The sequence below is a fragment of the Oncorhynchus mykiss genome, chromosome 16 (assembly GCF_013265735.2).
Source record: "Oncorhynchus mykiss isolate Arlee chromosome 16, USDA_OmykA_1.1, whole genome shotgun sequence".
NCBI classification, from domain to species: domain Eukaryota; kingdom Metazoa; phylum Chordata; class Actinopteri; order Salmoniformes; family Salmonidae; genus Oncorhynchus; species Oncorhynchus mykiss.
In genome coordinates this window covers 67,696,198-67,716,722 of record NC_048580.1, presented here as the reverse complement: position 1 = coordinate 67,716,722, position 20,525 = coordinate 67,696,198, and the positions used below count along the sequence as shown (strand labels likewise).

The following is a 20,525-nucleotide window of genomic DNA, read 5'->3' as shown; positions in this document are numbered from 1 at the left end:
AGGTTAGGAGAATTAACGTAGTAGGTTAGGAGAAATAACGTAGTAGGCTAGGAGAATTAACGTAGTAGGATAGGAGAATTAACGTAGTAGGTTAGGAGAATTAACGTAGTAGGTTAGGAGAATTAACGTAGTAGGTTAGGAGAAATAACGTAGTAGGCTAGGAGAATTAACGTAGTAGGATAGGAGAATTAACGTAGTAGGTTAGGAGAGTTAACGTAGCAGGTTAGGAGAATTAACGTAGCAGGTTAGGATAATTAACGTAGTAGGATAGGAGAATTAACGTAGTAGGTTAGGAGAGTTAACGTAGTAGGTTAGGATAATTAACGTAGCAGGTTAGGAGAATTAACGTAGTAGGTTAGGAGAGTTAACGTAGTAGGCTAGGAGAATTAACGTAGTAGATTAGGATAATTAACGTAGCAGGTTAGGAGAATTAACGTAGTAGGCTAGGAGAATTAACGTAGCAGGTTAGGAGAATTAACGTAGCAGGTTAGGAGAATTAACGTAGTAGGCTAGGAGAATTAACGTAGTAGGTTAGGAGAATTAACGTAGTAGGCTAGGAGAATTAACGTAGCAGGTTAGGGGAAATAACGTAGTAGGCTAGGAGAATTAACGTAGCAGGTTAGGAGAATTAACGTAGTAGGTTAGGATAATTAACGTAGTAGGCTAGGAGAATTAACGTAGCAGGTTAGGAGAATTAACGTAGCAGGTTAGGAGAATTAACGTAGTAGGCTAGGAGAATTAACGTAGCAGGTTAGGAGAATTAACGTAGCAGGTTAGGAGAATTAACGTAGTAGGCTAGGAGAATTAACGTAGTAGGATAGGAGAATTAACGTAGTAGGTTAGGAGAGTTAACGTAGCAGGTTAGGAGAATTAACGTAGTAGGCTAGGAGAATTAACGTAGTAGGTTAGGAGAATTAACGTAGTAGGCTAGGAGAATTAACGTAGCAGGTTAGGAGAATTAACGTAGTAGGTTAGGAGAATTAACGTAGTAGGCTAGGAGAATTAACGTAGTAGGCTAGGAGAATTAACGTAGTAGGCTAGGAGAATTAACGTAGTAGGCTAGGAGAATTAACGTAGCAGGTTAGGAGAATTAACGTAGTAGGCTAGGAGAATTAACGTAGTAGGCTAGGAGAATTAACGTAGTAGGCTAGGAGAATTAACGTAGCAGGTTAGGAGAATTAACGTAGTAGGTTAGGAGAATTAACGTAGTAGGCTAGGAGAATTAACGTAGTAGGCTAGGAGAATTAACGTAGTAGGCTAGGAGAATTAACGTAGCAGGTTAGGAGAATTAACGTAGTAGGTTAGGAGAATTAACGTAGTAGGCTAGGAGAATTAACGTAGTAGGTTAGGAGAATTAACGTAGTAGGTTAGGAGAAATAACGTAGTAGGCTAGGAGAATTAACGTAGTAGGATAGGAGAATTAACGTAGTAGGTTAGGAGAGTTAACGTAGCAGGTTAGGAGAATTAACGTAGCAGGTTAGGATAATTAACGTAGTAGGATAGGAGAATTAACGTAGTAGGTTAGGAGAGTTAACGTAGTAGGTTAGGATAATTAACGTAGCAGGTTAGGAGAATTAACGTAGTAGGTTAGGAGAGTTAACGTAGTAGGCTAGGAGAATTAACGTAGTAGATTAGGATAATTAACGTAGCAGGTTAGGAGAATTAACGTAGTAGGCTAGGAGAATTAACGTAGCAGGTTAGGAGAATTAACGTAGCAGGTTAGGAGAATTAACGTAGTAGGCTAGGAGAATTAACGTAGTAGGTTAGGAGAATTAACGTAGTAGGCTAGGAGAATTAACGTAGCAGGTTAGGAGAAATAACGTAGTAGGCTAGGAGAATTAACGTAGCAGGTTAGGAGAATTAACGTAGTAGGTTAGGATTTTTAACGTAGTAGGCTAGGAGAATTAACGTAGCAGGTTAGGAGAATTAACGTAGCAGGTTAGGAGAATTAACGTAGTAGGCTAGGAGAATTAACGTAGCAGGTTAGGAGAATTAACGTAGCAGGTTAGGAGAATTAACATAGTAGGCTAGGAGAATTAACGTAGTAGGATAGGAGAATTAACGTAGTAGGTTAGGAGAGTTAACATAGCAGGTTAGGAGAATTAACGTAGTAGGTTAGGAGAATTAACGTAGTAGGCTAGGAGAATTAACGTAGTAGGCTAGGAGAATTAACGTAGTAGGCTAGGAGAATTAACGTAGTAGGCTAGGAGAATTAACGTAGCAGGTTAGGAGAATTAACGTAGTAGGTTAGGAGAATTAACGTAGTAGGCTAGGAGAATTAACGTAGTAGGCTAGGAGAATTAACGTAGTAGGCTAGGAGAATTAACGTAGCAGGTTAGGAGAATTAACGTAGCAGGTTAGGAGAATTGACGTAGCAGGTTAGGAGAATTAACGTAGCAGGTTAGGAGAATTAACGTAGTAGGCTAGGAGAATTAACGTAGCAGGTTAGGAGAATTAACGTAGTAGGTTAGGAGAATTAACGTAGTAGGCTAGGAGAATTAACGTAGTAGGCTAGGAGAATTAACGTAGTAGGCTAGGAGAATTAACGTAGTAGGTTAGGAGAATTAACGTAGTAGGTTAGGAGAGTTAACGTAGTAGGCTAGGAGAATTAACGTAGTAGATTAGGATAATTAACGTAGCAGGTTAGGAGAATTAACGTAGTAGGCTAGGAGAATTAACGTAGCAGGTTAGGAGAATTAATGTAGCAGGTTAGGAGAATTAACGTAGTAGGCTAGGAGAATTAACGTAGTAGTTTAGGAGAATTAACGTAGTAGGCTAGGAGAATTAACGTAGCAGGTTAGGAGAAATAACGTAGTAGGCTAGGAGAATTAACGTAGCAGGTTAGGAGAATTAACGTAGTAGGTTAGGATAATTAACGTAGTAGGCTAGGAGAATTAACGTAGCAGGTTAGGAGAATTAACGTAGCAGGTTAGGAGAATTAACGTAGTAGGCTAGGAGAATTAACGTAGCAGGTTAGGAGAATTAACGTAGCAGGTTAGGAGAATTAACGTAGTGTGCTAGAAGAATTAACGTAGTAGGATAGGAGAATTAACGTAGTAGGTTAGGAGAGTTAACGTAGCAGGTTAGGAGAATTAACGTAGTAGGCTAGGAGAATTAACGTAGTAGGTTAGGAGAATTAACGTAGCAGGTTAGGAGAATTAACGTAGTAGGTTAGGAGAGTTAACGTAGTAGGCTAGGAGAATTAACGTAGTAGATTAGGATAATTAACGTAGCAGGTTAGGAGAATTAACGTAGCAGGTTAGGAGAATTAACGTAGTAGGTTAGGTGAATTAACGTAGCAGGTTAGGAGAATTAACGTAGCAGGTTAGGAGAATTAACGTAGCAGGTTAGGAGAATTAACGGAGTAGGATAGGAGAATTAACGTAGCAGGTTAGGAGAATTAACGTAGTAGGCTAGGAGAATTAACGTAGTAGTTTAGGAGAATTAACGTAGTAGGCTAGGAGAATTAACGTAGCAGGTTAGGAGAAATAACGTAGTAGGCTAGGAGAATTAACGTAGCAGGTTAGGAGAATTAACGTAGTAGGCTAGGAGAATTAACGTAGTAGGCTAGGAGAATTAACGTAGTAGGCTAGGAGAATTAACGTAGTAGGTTAGGAGAATTAACGTAGTAGGCTAGGAGAATTAACGTAGTAGGCTAGGAGAATTAACGTAGTAGGCTAGGAGAATTAACGTAGTAGGCTAGGAGAATTAACGTAGCAGGTTAGGAGAATTAACGTAGTAGGCTAGGAGAATTAACGTAGTAGGCTAGGAGAATTAACGTAGTAGGCTAGGAGAATTAACGTAGCAGGTTAGGAGAATTAACGTAGTAGGTTAGGAGAATTAACGTAGTAGGCTAGGAGAATTAACGTAGTAGGCTAGGAGAATTAACGTAGTAGGCTAGGAGAATTAACGTAGCAGGTTAGGAGAATTAACGTAGTAGGTTAGGAGAATTAACGTAGTAGGCTAGGAGAATTAACGTAGTAGGTTAGGAGAATTAACGTAGTAGGTTAGGAGAAATAACGTAGTAGGCTAGGAGAATTAACGTAGTAGGATAGGAGAATTAACGTAGTAGGTTAGGAGAGTTAACGTAGCAGGTTAGGAGAATTAACGTAGCAGGTTAGGATAATTAACGTAGTAGGATAGGAGAATTAACGTAGTAGGTTAGGAGAGTTAACGTAGTAGGTTAGGATAATTAACGTAGCAGGTTAGGAGAATTAACGTAGTAGGTTAGGAGAGTTAACGTAGTAGGCTAGGAGAATTAACGTAGTAGATTAGGATAATTAACGTAGCAGGTTAGGAGAATTAACGTAGTAGGCTAGGAGAATTAACGTAGCAGGTTAGGAGAATTAACGTAGCAGGTTAGGAGAATTAACGTAGTAGGCTAGGAGAATTAACGTAGTAGGTTAGGAGAATTAACGTAGTAGGCTAGGAGAATTAACGTAGCAGGTTAGGAGAAATAACGTAGTAGGCTAGGAGAATTAACGTAGCAGGTTAGGAGAATTAACGTAGTAGGTTAGGATTTTTAACGTAGTAGGCTAGGAGAATTAACGTAGCAGGTTAGGAGAATTAACGTAGCAGGTTAGGAGAATTAACGTAGTAGGCTAGGAGAATTAACGTAGCAGGTTAGGAGAATTAACGTAGCAGGTTAGGAGAATTAACATAGTAGGCTAGGAGAATTAACGTAGTAGGATAGGAGAATTAACGTAGTAGGTTAGGAGAGTTAACATAGCAGGTTAGGAGAATTAACGTAGTAGGTTAGGAGAATTAACGTAGTAGGCTAGGAGAATTAACGTAGTAGGCTAGGAGAATTAACGTAGTAGGCTAGGAGAATTAACGTAGTAGGCTAGGAGAATTAACGTAGCAGGTTAGGAGAATTAACGTAGTAGGTTAGGAGAATTAACGTAGTAGGCTAGGAGAATTAACGTAGTAGGCTAGGAGAATTAACGTAGTAGGCTAGGAGAATTAACGTAGCAGGTTAGGAGAATTAACGTAGCAGGTTAGGAGAATTGACGTAGCAGGTTAGGAGAATTAACGTAGCAGGTTAGGAGAATTAACGTAGTAGGCTAGGAGAATTAACGTAGCAGGTTAGGAGAATTAACGTAGTAGGTTAGGAGAATTAACGTAGTAGGCTAGGAGAATTAACGTAGTAGGCTAGGAGAATTAACGTAGTAGGCTAGGAGAATTAACGTAGTAGGTTAGGAGAATTAACGTAGTAGGTTAGGAGAGTTAACGTAGTAGGCTAGGAGAATTAACGTAGTAGATTAGGATAATTAACGTAGCAGGTTAGGAGAATTAACGTAGTAGGCTAGGAGAATTAACGTAGCAGGTTAGGAGAATTAATGTAGCAGGTTAGGAGAATTAACGTAGTAGGCTAGGAGAATTAACGTAGTAGTTTAGGAGAATTAACGTAGTAGGCTAGGAGAATTAACGTAGCAGGTTAGGAGAAATAACGTAGTAGGCTAGGAGAATTAACGTAGCAGGTTAGGAGAATTAACGTAGTAGGTTAGGATAATTAACGTAGTAGGCTAGGAGAATTAACGTAGCAGGTTAGGAGAATTAACGTAGCAGGTTAGGAGAATTAACGTAGTAGGCTAGGAGAATTAACGTAGCAGGTTAGGAGAATTAACGTAGCAGGTTAGGAGAATTAACGTAGTGTGCTAGAAGAATTAACGTAGTAGGATAGGAGAATTAACGTAGTAGGTTAGGAGAGTTAACGTAGCAGGTTAGGAGAATTAACGTAGTAGGCTAGGAGAATTAACGTAGTAGGTTAGGAGAATTAACGTAGTAGGCTAGGAGAATTAACGTAGCAGGTTAGGAGAATTAACGTAGTAGGCTAGGAGAATTAACGTAGCAGGTTAGGATAATTAACGTAGTAGGCTAGGAGAATTAACGTAGCAGGTTAGGAGAATTAACGTAGTAGGTTAGGAGAATTAACGTAGTAGGCTAGGAGAATTAACGTAGTAGGCTAGGAGAATTAACGTAGCAGGTTAGGAGAATTAACGTAGTAGGTTAGGAGAATTAACGTAGTAGGCTAGGAGAATTAACGTAGCAGGTTAGGAGAATTAACGTAGTAGGTTAGGAGAATTAACGTAGTAGGCTAGGAGAATTAACGTAGTAGGCTAGGAGAATTAACGTAGTAGGCTAGGAGAATTAATGTAGCAGGTTAGGAGAAATAACGTAGTAGGCTAGGAGAATTAACGTAGCAGGTTAGGAGAATTAACGTAGTGGGCTAGGAGAATTAACGTAGCAGGTTAGGAGAATTAACGTAGCAGGTTAGGAGAATTAACGTAGTAGGCTAGGAGAATTAACGTAGTAGGATAGGAGAATTAACGTAGTAGGTTAGGAGAGTTAACGTAGCAGGTTAGGAGAATTAACGTAGCAGGTTAGGATAATTAACGTAGTAGGATAGGAGAATTAATGTAGTAGGTTAGGAGAGTTAACTTAGTAGGTTAGGATAATTAACGTAGTAGGATAGGAGAATTAACGTAGTAGGTTAGGAGAGTTAACGTAGTAGGTTAGGATAATTAACGTAGCAGGTTAGGAGAATTAACGTAGTAGGTTAGGAGAGTTAACGTAGTAGGCTAGGAGAATTAACGTAGTAGATTAGGATAATTAACGTAGCAGGTTAGGAGAATTAACGTAGCAGGTTAGGAGAATTAACGTAGTAGGTTAGGTGAATTAACGTAGCAGGTTAGGAGAATTAACGTAGCAGGTTAGGAGAATTAACGTAGCAGGTTAGGAGAATTAACGGAGTAGGCTAGGAGAATTAACGTAGCAGGTTAGGAGAATTAACGTAGTAGGCTAGGAGAATTAACGTAGTAGTTTAGGAGAATTAACGTAGTAGGCTAGGAGAATTAACGTAGCAGGTTAGGAGAAATAACGTAGTAGGCTAGGAGAATTAACGTAGCAGGTTAGGAGAATTAACGTAGTAGGCTAGGAGAATTAACGTAGTAGGCTAGGAGAATTAACGTAGTAGGCTAGGAGAATTAACGTAGCAGGTTAGGAGAATTAACGTAGTAGGTTAGGAGAATTAACGTAGTAGGCTAGGAGAATTAACGTAGTAGGCTAGGAGAATTAACGTAGTAGGCTAGGAGAATTAACGTAGCAGGTTAGGAGAATTAACGTAGCAGGTTAGGAGAATTGACGTAGCAGGTTAGGAGAATTAACGTAGCAGGTTAGGAGAATTAACGTAGTAGGCTAGGAGAATTAACGTAGCAGGTTAGGAGAATTAACGTAGTAGGTTAGGAGAATTAACGTAGTAGGCTAGGAGAATTAACGTAGTAGGCTAGGAGAATTAACGTAGTAGGCTAGGATAATTAACGTAGTAGGTTAGGAGAATTAACGTAGTAGGTTAGGAGAGTTAACGTAGTAGGCTAGGAGAATTAACGTAGTAGATTAGGATAATTAACGTAGCAGGTTAGGAGAATTAACGTAGTAGGCTAGGAGAATTAACGTAGCAGGTTAGGAGAATTAATGTAGCAGGTTAGGAGAATTAACGTAGTAGGCTAGGAGAATTAACGTAGTAGTTTAGGAGAATTAACGTAGTAGGCTAGGAGAATTAACGTAGCAGGTTAGGAGAAATAACGTAGTAGGCTAGGAGAATTAACGTAGCAGGTTAGGAGAATTAACGTAGTAGGTTAGGATAATTAACGTAGTAGGCTAGGAGAATTAACGTAGCAGGTTAGGAGAATTAACGTAGCAGGTTAGGAGAATTAACGTAGTAGGCTAGGAGAATTAACGTAGCAGGTTAGGAGAATTAACGTAGCAGGTTAGGAGAATTAACGTAGTGTGCTAGAAGAATTAACGTAGTAGGATAGGAGAATTAACGTAGTAGGTTAGGAGAGTTAACGTAGCAGGTTAGGAGAATTAACGTAGTAGGCTAGGAGAATTAACGTAGTAGGTTAGGAGAATTAACGTAGTAGGCTAGGAGAATTAACGTAGCAGGTTAGGAGAATTAACGTAGTAGGCTAGGAGAATTAACGTAGTAGGTTAGGATAATTAACGTAGTAGGCTAGGAGAATTAACGTAGCAGGTTAGGAGAATTAACGTAGTAGGTTAGGAGAATTAACGTAGTAGGCTAGGAGAATTAACGTAGTAGGCTAGGAGAATTAACGTAGCAGGTTAGGAGAATTAACGTAGTAGGTTAGGAGAATTAACGTAGTAGGCTAGGAGAATTAACGTAGCAGGTTAGGAGAATTAACGTAGTAGGTTAGGAGAATTAACGTAGTAGGCTAGGAGAATTAACGTAGTAGGCTAGGAGAATTAACGTAGTAGGCTAGGAGAATTAACGTAGCAGGTTAGGAGAAATAACGTAGTAGGCTAGGAGAATTAACGTAGCAGGTTAGGAGAATTAACGTAGTGGGCTAGGAGAATTAACGTAGCAGGTTAGGAGAATTAACGTAGCAGGTTAGGAGAATTAACGTAGTAGGCTAGGAGAATTAACGTAGTAGGATAGGAGAATTAACGTAGTAGGTTAGGAGAGTTAACGTAGCAGGTTAGGAGAATTAACGTAGCAGGTTAGGATAATTAACGTAGTAGGATAGGAGAATTAATGTAGTAGGTTAGGAGAGTTAACTTAGTAGGTTAGGATAATTAACGTAGTAGGATAGGAGAATTAACGTAGTAGGTTAGGAGAGTTAACGTAGTAGGTTAGGATAATTAACGTAGCAGGTTAGGAGAATTAACGTAGTAGGTTAGGAGAGTTAACGTAGTAGGCTAGGAGAATTAACGTAGTAGATTAGGATAATTAACGTAGCAGGTTAGGAGAATTAACGTAGCAGGTTAGGAGAATTAACGTAGTAGGTTAGGTGAATTAACGTAGCAGGTTAGGAGAATTAACGTAGCAGGTTAGGAGAATTAACGTAGCAGGTTAGGAGAATTAACGGAGTAGGCTAGGAGAATTAACGTAGCAGGTTAGGAGAATTAACGTAGTAGGCTAGGAGAATTAACGTAGTAGTTTAGGAGAATTAACGTAGTAGGCTAGGAGAATTAACGTAGCAGGTTAGGAGAAATAACGTAGTAGGCTAGGAGAATTAACGTAGCAGGTTAGGAGAATTAACGTAGTAGGTTAGGATAATTAACGTAGTAGGCTAGGAGAATTAACGTAGCAGGTTAGGAGAATTAACGTAGCAGGTTAGGAGAATTAACGTAGTAGGCTAGGAGAATTAACGTAGCAGGTTAGGAGAATTAACGTAGCAGGTTAGGAGAATTAACGTAGTGTGCTAGAAGAATTAACGTAGTAGGATAGGAGAATTAACGTAGTAGGTTAGGAGAGTTAACGTAGCAGGTTAGGAGAATTAACGTAGTAGGCTAGGAGAATTAACGTAGTAGGTTAGGAGAATTAACGTAGTAGGCTAGGAGAATTAACGTAGCAGGTTAGGAGAATTAACGTAGTAGGCTAGGAGAATTAACGTAGTAGGTTAGGATAATTAACGTAGTAGGCTAGGAGAATTAACGTAGCAGGTTAGGAGAATTAACGTAGTAGGTTAGGAGAATTAACGTAGTAGGCTAGGAGAATTAACGTAGTAGGCTAGGAGAATTAACGTAGCAGGTTAGGAGAATTAACGTAGTAGGTTAGGAGAATTAACGTAGTAGGCTAGGAGAATTAACGTAGCAGGTTAGGAGAATTAACGTAGTAGGTTAGGAGAATTAACGTAGTAGGCTAGGAGAATTAACGTAGTAGGCTAGGAGAATTAACGTAGTAGGCTAGGAGAATTAACGTAGCAGGTTAGGAGAAATAACGTAGTAGGCTAGGAGAATTAACGTAGCAGGTTAGGAGAATTAACGTAGTGGGCTAGGAGAATTAACGTAGCAGGTTAGGAGAATTAACGTAGCAGGTTAGGAGAATTAACGTAGTAGGCTAGGAGAATTAACGTAGTAGGATAGGAGAATTAACGTAGTAGGTTAGGAGAGTTAACGTAGCAGGTTAGGAGAATTAACGTAGCAGGTTAGGATAATTAACGTAGTAGGATAGGAGAATTAATGTAGTAGGTTAGGAGAGTTAACTTAGTAGGTTAGGATAATTAACGTAGTAGGATAGGAGAATTAACGTAGTAGGTTAGGAGAGTTAACGTAGTAGGTTAGGATAATTAACGTAGCAGGTTAGGAGAATTAACGTAGTAGGTTAGGAGAGTTAACGTAGTAGGCTAGGAGAATTAACGTAGTAGATTAGGATAATTAACGTAGCAGGTTAGGAGAATTAACGTAGCAGGTTAGGAGAATTAACGTAGTAGGTTAGGTGAATTAACGTAGCAGGTTAGGAGAATTAACGTAGCAGGTTAGGAGAATTAACGTAGCAGGTTAGGAGAATTAACGGAGTAGGCTAGGAGAATTAACGTAGCAGGTTAGGAGAATTAACGTAGTAGGCTAGGAGAATTAACGTAGCAGGTTAGGAGAATTAACGTAGCAGGTTAGGAGAATTAACATAGTAGGCTAGGAGAATTAACGTAGCAGGATAGGAGAATTAACGTAGCAGGTTAGGAGAATTAACGTAGCAGGTTAGGAGAATTAACGTAGCAGGTTAGGAGAATTAACGTAGTAAGTTAGGAGAATTAACGTAGCAGGTTAGGAGAATTAACGTAGTAGGCTAGGAGAATTAACGTAGCAGGTTAGGAGAATTAACGTAGTAGGCTAGGAGAATTAACGTAGCAGGTTAGGATAATTAACGTAGCAGATTAGGAGAATTAACGTAGCAGGTTAGGAGAATTAACGTAGTAGGTTAGGATAATTAACGTAGTAGGCTAGGAGAATTAACGTAGTAGGTTAGGATAATTAACGTAGTAGGTTAGGAGAATTAACGTAGTAGGCTAGGAGAATTAACGTAGTAGGCTAGGAGAATTAACGTAGTAGGCTAGGAGAATTAACGTAGTAGGTTAGGAGAATTAACGTAGTAGGCTAGGAGAATTAACGTAGTAGGCTAGGAGAATTAACGTAGTAGGCTAGGAGAATTAACGTAGTAGGTTAGGAGAATTAACGTAGTAGGCTAGGAGAATAAACGTAGTAGGCTAGGAGAATTAACGTAGTAGGCTAGGAGAATTAACGTAGTAGGCTAGGAGAATTAATGTAGTAGGTTAGGAGAATTAACGTAGTAGGCTAGGAGAATTAACGTAGTAGGCTAGGAGAATTAACGTAGTAGGCTAGGAGAATTAACGTAGCAGGTTAGGAGAATTAACATAGTAGGTTAGGAGAATTAACGTAGTAGGCTAGGAGAATTAACGTAGTAGGCTAGGAGAATTAACGCAGCAGGTTAGGAGAATTAACGTAGTAGGTTAGGAGAATTAACGTAGCAGGTTAGGAGAATTAACGTAGCAGGTTAGGAGAATTAACGTAGCAGGTTAGGAGAATTAACGTAGTAGGTTAGGAGAATTAACGTAGCAGGTTAGGAGAATTAACGTAGCAGGTTAGGTGAATTAACGCAGCAGGTTAGGATAATTAACGTAGCAGGTTAGGAGAAATAACGTAGTAGGCTAGGAGAATTAACGTAGCAGGTTAGGAGAATTAACGTAGTAGGTTAGGAGAATTAACGTAGCAGGTTAGGAGAAATAACGTAGCAGGTTAGGAGAAATAACGCAGCAGGTTAGGAGAATTAACGTAGCAGGTTAGGAGAATTAACGTAGTAGGTTAGGAGAATTAACGTAGTAGGCTAGGAGAAATAACGTAGTAGGCTAGGATAATTAACGTAGCAGGTTAGGAGAATTAACGTAGCAGGTTAGGAGAATTAACGCAGCAGGTTAGGAGAATTAACGTAGCAGGTTAGGAGAATTAACGTAGCAGGTTAGGAGAAATAACGTAGTAGGCTAGGAGAATTAACGTAGCAGGTTAGGAGAATTAACGTAGCAGGTTAGGAGAATTAACGTAGCAGGTTAGGAGAATTAACGTAGCAGGTTAGGAGAATTAACGTAGCAGGTTAAGAGAATTAACGTAGCAGGTTAGGAGAATTAACGTAGCAGGTTAGGAGAAATAACGCAGCAGGTTAGGAGAATTAACGTAGCAGGTTAGGAGAATTAACGTAGCAGGTTAGGAGAATTAACGTAGCAGGTTAGGTGAATTAACGCAGCAGGTTAGGAGAATTAACGTAGCAGGTTAGGAGAATTAACGTAGCAGGTTAGGAGAATTAACGCAGCAGGTTAGGAGAATTAACATAGCAGGTTAGGAGAATTAACGTAGCATGTTAGGATGATTAGGTTAAGGTTAAGAAAAGCGTTTGAGTTAGGGTTAGATAAAACAACATTAATTTGACAAAAGCTGGATCCCTTCTAGCCATGACCTAGTTGGAAGTGTTTCTCTCTCTCTTCCTCAGGTGCTGGGAGTCTCCAACAGAACAGCATGGTTGGTTTGCTCTCCACTGTACGGGTTCTCCCTCTGTGTGTGTGTGTCTGTGTCATGTTGTGTAGTGTAAGCCCTGAGGCATTAGTATTTTCATGACCCTGGCTGGTGGGACTTGATGCAGTGACAGCCAGGACAGAGCTTTATAGCAGGGTCTAGTCAGCGTTATTGAGAGGGACAAAAGCAGGCCTGTGGCTGGGAGCCCTGGATTACCGGGGGGGCGGGGGGGGGGGGAGAGATACCACTAGGGAGTTGGGGTGAGAGGACAGGGAGCAGCACACACAGAGTCAGTTAGATACTGTGCTAGCTGTGGGGGGGATACCACTAGGGAGTTGGGGTGAGAGGACAGGGAGTCAGTCAGCTACTATGACAGCTGTGGGGGGATACCACTAGGGAGTTGGGGTGAGAGGACAGGGAGTCAGTCAGCTACTATGCTAGCTGTGGGGGGGATACCACTAGGGAGTTGGGGTGAGAGGACAGGGAGTCAGTCAGCTACTATGCTAGCTGTGGGGGGGATACCACTAGGGAGTTGGGGTGAGAGGACAGGGAGTCAGTCAGCTACTATGCTAGCTGTGGGGGGGATACCACTAGGGAGTTGGGGTGAGAGGACAGGGAGTCAGTCAGCTACTATGCTAGCTGTGGGGGGGATACCACTAGGGAGTTGGGGTGAGAGGACAGGGAGTCAGTCAGCTACTATGCTAGCTGTGGGGGGGATACCACTAGGGAGTTGGGGTGAGAGGACAGGGAGTCAGTCAGCTACTATGCTAGCTGTGGGGGGGATACCACTAGGGAGTTGGGGTGAGAGGACAGGGAGTCAGTCAGCTACTATGATAGCTGTGGGGGGATACCACTAGGGAGTTGGGGTGAGAGGACAGGGAGTCAGTCAGCTACTATGATAGCTGTGGGGGGATACCACTAGGGAGTTGGGGTGAGAGGATAGGGAGCAGCACACACACAGAGTCAGTCAGCTACTATGCTAGCTGTGGGGGGGGATACCACTAGGGAGTTGGGGTGAGAGGACAGGGAGTCAGTCAGCTTCTATGCTAGCTGAGGGGAGGATACCATTAGGGAGTTGGGGTGAGAGGACAGGGAGCAGCACACACAGAGTCAGTCAGATACTATGCTAGCTGTGTGTGGTACTAGGGTGGGGTTGATATACAGTATTAGCTGAACCACCAGCTGGACCACAGATTTACTTCTGAGGAGATTTCTGATTCAGGTTTGATCGCAGTAGGATTGTTTCTTCTTCAGTTATCTAACCTTCATTTAACTTGGCATGTCAGTTAAGAACAAATTCTTATTTACAATGACGGCCTACCCCGGCCAAACCCGGACGATGCTGGGCCAATTGTGCGCCACCCTGATTGTGCGCCACCCTGATTGTGCGCCACCCTGATTGTGCGCCGCCTTATGGGACTCCCAATCACAGCCAGTTATGATACAGCCTGGAATCGAACCAGGGTTTGTAGTGATGCCTCTAGCACTGAGATGGAGTGCCTTAGACCGCTGCACCACTCGGGAACCCAAACACATAAACAAACACACATGTTCACTTCCCCAAACAGGCTCTATTCCTGGTCAACTGGTCATGCGACATGGGGCCGGTGGCCTGTGGTCACCCTGGGTGTCTGACAGAAATAGAGGTGACTACTGAGAGGCACCAGTGTCCCCTGTGAGGAGTGAAGGGAACGAGACTGTACCAAAGCCCCAGAGAGAGGAAGACTCCCCTTTCGTCGATAGCGGAGATTGGAGAGTGGGTTGAGAGGAAGGAGAATGACTGACGACACACACACACACACACACACACACACACACACACTCCTTCACAGCAACGCTCTGGATCAGAACTGTCATTGTAGCTGGAGGCGAGACTCTTGGATTTGGGACAGGTAGATGTGAATTATGAGACACGTCGAACAAGGTTTTGGACAGGTTGTATAGAGACGAGAGGATTCTTCCTAGAAAGGCACATGTCAAAACGGGAACAGGACATACAGTACCTCAGGACTGCAGTGCTTTCTTAGCGTTCTGTGGACCATCCAGAAGTAGGAATCCTCCGACAGTGTGTTCAAGTGTGTAAGTCAGTGTGACCTGATAGTCTGAACATGAACACTACGATAGTAGCTTCCATTTCAGAGACCATATCATGTTGTTTGGGGAGGAAACTCAGGACAGTGGGAGAAAGTGCTGTTGTGTAAAAAATTGTTGGTGGATTTTATGTCTAAGAATTTAGTAGAAATTTAGTAGAAAGTGACAGGGAGTTATTACACCTTTTCACATAAAACAAAGTGTGTCTTTGTGAGCTTTTAACATTTCATAAGAGGTCTTAGCAGAGTGGTAGGTGATCATCCAGTTGTTCCCTTTGTGAGTCTTGTTTTCTTTACTGACAGGTTTTAACGTGTGTGAGTGTGTGTGTGTCTGTGTCTGGGTGGAAAGCTCCTTAGTATGTAGTTGGGTGTGAACTGTTGGGTGTGTAGTTGGGTGTGAACTGTTGGGTGTGAACTGTGTAGGTACACTGCCTACTGTGATTAACAGTGTGTTTAGAGCTACCATGCCAGCACGGTTGATTCTGTACGGTTGATTCTGTATGGTTGATTCTGCACGGTTGATTCTGTACGGTTGATTCTGTACGGTTGATTCTGCACGGTTGATTCTGTACGGTTGATTCTGCACGGTTGATTCTGCACGGTTGATTCTGCACGGTTGATTCTGTACGGTTGATTCTGTACGGTTGATTCTGCTCTAGGCCTTCAGGAGAATGGGTGACCTAGACAGCATCTATGTTTGTTTTATTTTGTGCTGACGTAGATGTGGGTATGTAGCTATGATTGTATTCCTCTCTCTGCCTCTCTCTCTCTCTCTCTCTCTCTCTTTCTCTCTCTCTCTTTCTCTGCATCTCTCTCTCTCTGCCTCTCTCTCTCTCTCTCTTTCACTGCCTCTGTCTCTGTCTCTGCCTCTCTCTCTCTCTGTCTCTCTCTCTCTCTCTCTCTCTCTGCCTATCTCTCTCTCTCTCTCTCTCTTTCTCTGCCTCTCTCTCTCTCTGCCTCTATCTCTCTCTCTCTCTGCCTCTCTCTTTCTGTCTCTGTCTCTGTCTCTCTTTCTGTCTCTATCTCTCTCTCTGTCTCTGCCTCTCTCTTTCTGTCTCTGTCTCTCTCTCTGTCTCTGCCTCTCTCTGTCTCTGCCTGTCTCTCTCTCTCTCTGTCTGCCTCTCTGTTTCTGTCTCTCTCTGCCTCTGTCTCTCTCTCTGACTCTGCCTCTCTCTTTCTGTCTCTCTCTCTCTCTGTCTCTGCCTCTCTCTTTCTGTCTCTCTCTGTCTCTGCCTCTGTCTCTCTCTCTATCCCTCTCTCTCTGTCTCTGCCTCTCTCTTTCTGTCTCTGCCTCTGTCTCTCTCTCTATCTCTCTCTCTCTTGGTAATGTGTAAATAGTTGTAGTACAAATAGTAGAGGAAGACACATAAACAGATATGTATTTACAATGTTGTTTGTTCCCAACTGGTTGCCCTGTTCTCATGGCAACGAGCCACAAATCTGGCTGCTGTCTAATTTGTTTTCAAATTCTTTGTAGGTCTATGTAATCTGTGAGAAATATGTGTCTCTAATACGGTCTTACATTTGACAGTTTCCAACTCATTTTTTGGGGCAGTACATAGCTGTAGTGAGGTGTGTACTGGCGGCGGAGATTTCAGGCGCAGGAGAGCGCCGTTTACAACGTTTAATCAACATAAACCACCGTCAACAGAACAATACAATAAATGGGTCCCGGTAAATACCAGCATACCGTGCATAAGCACTACAAGAAACAATTACCGACAAGGACATAGCGGGGAACAGAGGGTTAAATACACAACATGGAATTGATGGAATTGGAACCAGGTGTGATGGAAGACCAGACAAAACCAATGGAAAATGAAAAGTGGATCAGCGATGGCTAGAAGGTCGGTGACTTCAACCGCCGAACGTCACCCGAACAAGGAGAGGGACCAGCTTCAGCGGAAGTCGTGACAATAGCCTGTCTTCTCTTGAGGGCCAGTTCTGCCTACGGCAGCCTTGCTCACTGAGTCTGTACATAGTCAAGGATTTTCTTAATTTGGGGTCAGTCACAGTGGTCAGGTATTCTGCCACTGTGTACTGTCTTGTTTAGGGCCAGATAACATTCCAGTTTGTTCTGTTTTTTTGTTGATTCTTTCTAGTGTGTCTATTGGTTAGAGCCTGTAAGTAAGCATTTCACTGTAAGGTCTACCTACACCTGTTGTATTCGGCGCACGTGACAAATAAACTTAGATTTTAAATAGTTATATTTTTGTTTTCTCATGATTTGGTTGGGTCTAATTGTGTTGCTGTCCAGGGGCTCTGTGGGGTCAGTTTGTGTTTGTGAACAGAGCCCCAGAACCAGCTCGCTCTCTCTCGCCTGGCTCCTTTGTTTGGCCTCTCCTTGAGTAGAGCTGGGCCCAGAGAGAACCCCCTAGTGGGCAACAGCCTCAGCTCCCCCTGCCTCTGTCCACTGGCCCTCCTTCTCCACTTACTTTAATCCCTCAGCCAACTGCGGATGTAATCTATGTTTAATCCGGGGTCACTTTTCCTGTCTCTTTTGTCCGTGCTAGCGTAACTGATCAAAACTATTAGTCATCATCAACGATTTTCCATTAAAAAAAGAAGAAAAAAAATACCTATTTTCTGTCATTCTGTCTGTCATTCTGTCTGTCATTCAAGTACAGTCTTCCAGATCTTGACTACATTTCCCATGTCCCCCCTCTCTCCTCTCTCTAGCTGTGACTGGGTGGAGATCTTGGAGCCACGCTCGCACGAGCGCATGTACGTGAACCTGGCCTCGGGGGAGTGTGGTTGGGAGCCCCCCCCAGGCGCCGCCGTGCGCCAGTCCGATGGCAGCCAGTGGTGGGAGCTGTTTGACAGCCACAACAAACGCTTCTACTACTACAACAGTGCCAGTCAGCAGACGGTGTGGCACCGGCCCCAGGCCTGCGACATCGTGCCCCTGGCCCAGCTACAGGCCATGAAGAGGAGCTCTGAGACGGGTCTGAGGGGCCCCATCAAGCCCCAGAGAGGGGGAGGAGGAGGGGAGGGCCGCCGCGCAGCCCTACCTAACCAGGCCTACCCTATGCCCCCCGCCCAGGACCCTGACAGCAGCGGGAGGTCCACCCCCTCTAAGGGGCTCTGTGACAGCCTGGAGAACAGTAACGACACCCCCAGGTAACCTTTCTGCCAAAACATACACCATAAAGATATTATTTACTAGCCCGACTTAAACCTAATTACAGTATAAACTCTTGTGTAGTTGAGGGATTCCTCCTATAAGCTACTCTGCTGTTGCTTCCAGGAAGGCTGACGCCGCAGCTGGATGGAACCCAGTGTCAGTCGGCTGGGTCTGCAGGCTTATTCCCTCGTTCATCTACAGATGCCTTACTGTGGGTTAACCCAAGCCAAATGGACCTGTCACTTCACATGCTGCCTGGCTAGAGCCAGCGCCAATCCGCCCTGTCATGACAGCCTTATCTACTCTATATCACATACATTAGACAGCCCTCCTTCCTCCTCCGGTTAAATATTGTGTGGGCGACTCTCCCAGGTGTTGTGTCAGCATCATTTAAACAGAGAGAGAGACAGGGAACGTAGAAAGAGATGTATGGGGGAGGTGACGGGGATAATGTTGAATTAAATGTCCAGACGAGATAAAGACTGAGAAGAGCTAGTCAACGGATAGAGTCAGAGGCAAGACAGAGAGAAGAAGTTTGAGATGAACCAAAACAGAGAGAAGAAGTTTGAGATTAACCAAGACAGAGAGAAGATGTTTGAGTAACCAAGACAGAGAGAAGAAGTTTGAGATTAACCGAGACAGAGAGAAGAAGTTTGAGATTAACCAAGACAGAGAGAAGAAGTTTGAGATAAACCAAGACAGAGAGAAGAAGTTTGAGATAAACCAAGACAGAGAGAATAAGTTTGAGATTAACCAAGACAGAGAGAAGAAGTTTGAGATTAACCAAGACAGAGAGAAGAAGTTTGAGATTAACCAAGACAGAGAGAAGAAGTTTGAGATTAACCAGGACAGAGAGAAGAAGTTTGAGATGAACCAAGACAGAGAGAAGAAGTTTGAGATTAACCAAGACAGAGAGAAGAAGTTTGAGATAAACCAAGACAGAGAGAAGAAGTTTGAGATAAACCAAGACAGAGAGAATAAGTTTGAGATAAACCAAGACAGAGAGAATAAGTTTGAGATTAACCAAGACAGAGAGAAGAAGTTTGAGATTAACCAAGACAGAGAGAAGAAGTTTGAGATTAACCAAGACAGAGAGAAGAAGTTTGAGATTAACCAAGACAGAGAGAAGAAGTTTGAGATTAACCAAGACAGAGAGAAGAAGTTTGAGATTAACCAAGACAGAGAGAAGAAGTTTGAGATTAACCAAAACAGAGAGAAGAAGTTTGAGATTAACCAAGACAGAGAGAAGAAGTTTGAGATAAACCAGGACAGAGAGAAGAAGTTTGAGATAAACCAGGACAGAGAAGGACGGATGGTCAGGGAGATGGATGATGTCCTCAGTATTTTGGAGGTCTGTCGTTGTTGGACGGCAGGTAGCCTAGCGGTTAAGAGCGTTTGGCCAACAACCGAAAGGTCACTATAGTTAAAAATTTCCTAGCTTGACGAGGTGAAAAATCTGTCTATGTACCTTTGAGCAAGGAACTTAACCCTGATTGGTCCTTTAAGACACTTTGTATAAGAGCATCTGTTAATCGGGTCTCCTGAGTGGCCCCAGCGGTCTAAGGCACTGCATCTCAGCGCAAGAGGCGTCACTGCAGTCCCTGGTTTGAATCCAGGCTGTATCACAACCGGCCGTGATTGGGAGTCCCATAGGGCGGTGCACAATTGGCCCCACATCATTCGGGTTTGGCCGGGGTAGGCCGTCATTGTAAATATGAATTTGTTCTTAACTGACTTGCCTAGTTAAATAAAGGTTACACGCTAACTTGGTGTAAACACTAACAGTTTCTAACTTTAGAGCACAGGCAGCTGTTTGGTTATCTGACAACCAGGCAGCTGTTTGGTTATCTGACAACCAGGCAGCTGTTTGGTTATATGACAACCAGGCAGCCATTTGGTTATATGACAACCAGGCAGCTGTTTGGCTATATGACAACCAGGCAGCTGTTTGGTTATCTGACAACCAGGCAGCTGTTTGGTTATCTGACAACCAGGCAGCCGTTTGGTTATATGACAACCAGGCAGCTGTTTGGTTAAATGACAACCAGGCAGCTGTTTGGCTATATGACAACCAGGCAGCTGTTTGGTTATATGACAACCAGGCAGCTGTTTGGTTATATGACAACCAGGCAGCTGTTTGGTCATATGACAACCAGGCAGCCGTTTGGCTATATGACAACCAGGCAGCTGTTTGGTTATATGACAACCAGGCAGCTGTTTGGTTATATGACAACCAAGCAGCTGTTTGGTTATATGACAACCAGGCAGCTGTTTGGTTATATGACAACCAGGCAGCTGTTTGGTTATATGACAACCAGGCAGCTGTTTGGCTATATGACAACCAGGCAGCTGTTTGGCTATATGACAACCAGGCAGCTGTTTGGTTATATGACAACCAGGCTAGCTTGGAGATAACGTAGTAATGAACTGAGTGAAGAGCACGTACTACTAAAAAAACATTTAGTACACTTTAAGCAGTGACATTTGTAAGAACAGTAGGATCACTTTGCTTGTTGTATAATTCCTTCTCACATCTACTCGTACTCCTCCTCTCACCGTTTCCCTTCGCCTGTGGACTTCAAGAACACAACAGCTGTCTGTGACCAGGTGAAAAAACCCATTCCAAGCCAAACCTTCATATCATAACCGCTACACACAGCCTATATCGTTATATGGCATAGTCAACATAGCTACTAGAACTAACGCGTTGGTAAACCCACTACAATCATGCAGTACAGTGTAGAATCAGCAGTTTAGCAGTTACACCAGCAGGCCCCAGGTGGCAATAAACTAATACAATCAAAAGCTTACCTTGACTTGGGAGAGTTCCAGTGTTAGTTAGCCATAGTCAGTTAGCTAACATAGCATCCCTCTCTGTTGGATAGCCATAGTCAGTTAGCTAACATAGCATCCCTCTCTGTGTGAGCCCGGTGTTTGAGTAGACTAAACTAGTTAGCTGCATTTGCTAGCTAAGTAAGTGAAATTGAAAG

General features: G+C 42.7%; 1 protein-coding gene across 1 annotated transcript in view; it reads left to right on the top strand.

The window, feature by feature from the left end:
* Positions 1–20,525, top strand: part of LOC110491154 (rho GTPase-activating protein 39) — a 163,757-nt gene that overhangs the window by 55,858 nt on the left and 87,374 nt on the right. Inside the window, exon 2 of the mRNA XM_036947624.1 lies at positions 17,091–17,531. Within this exon, the coding sequence (XP_036803519.1) occupies positions 17,091–17,531 (441 nt within the window). The remainder of the gene's footprint in view (positions 1–17,090; positions 17,532–20,525) is intronic.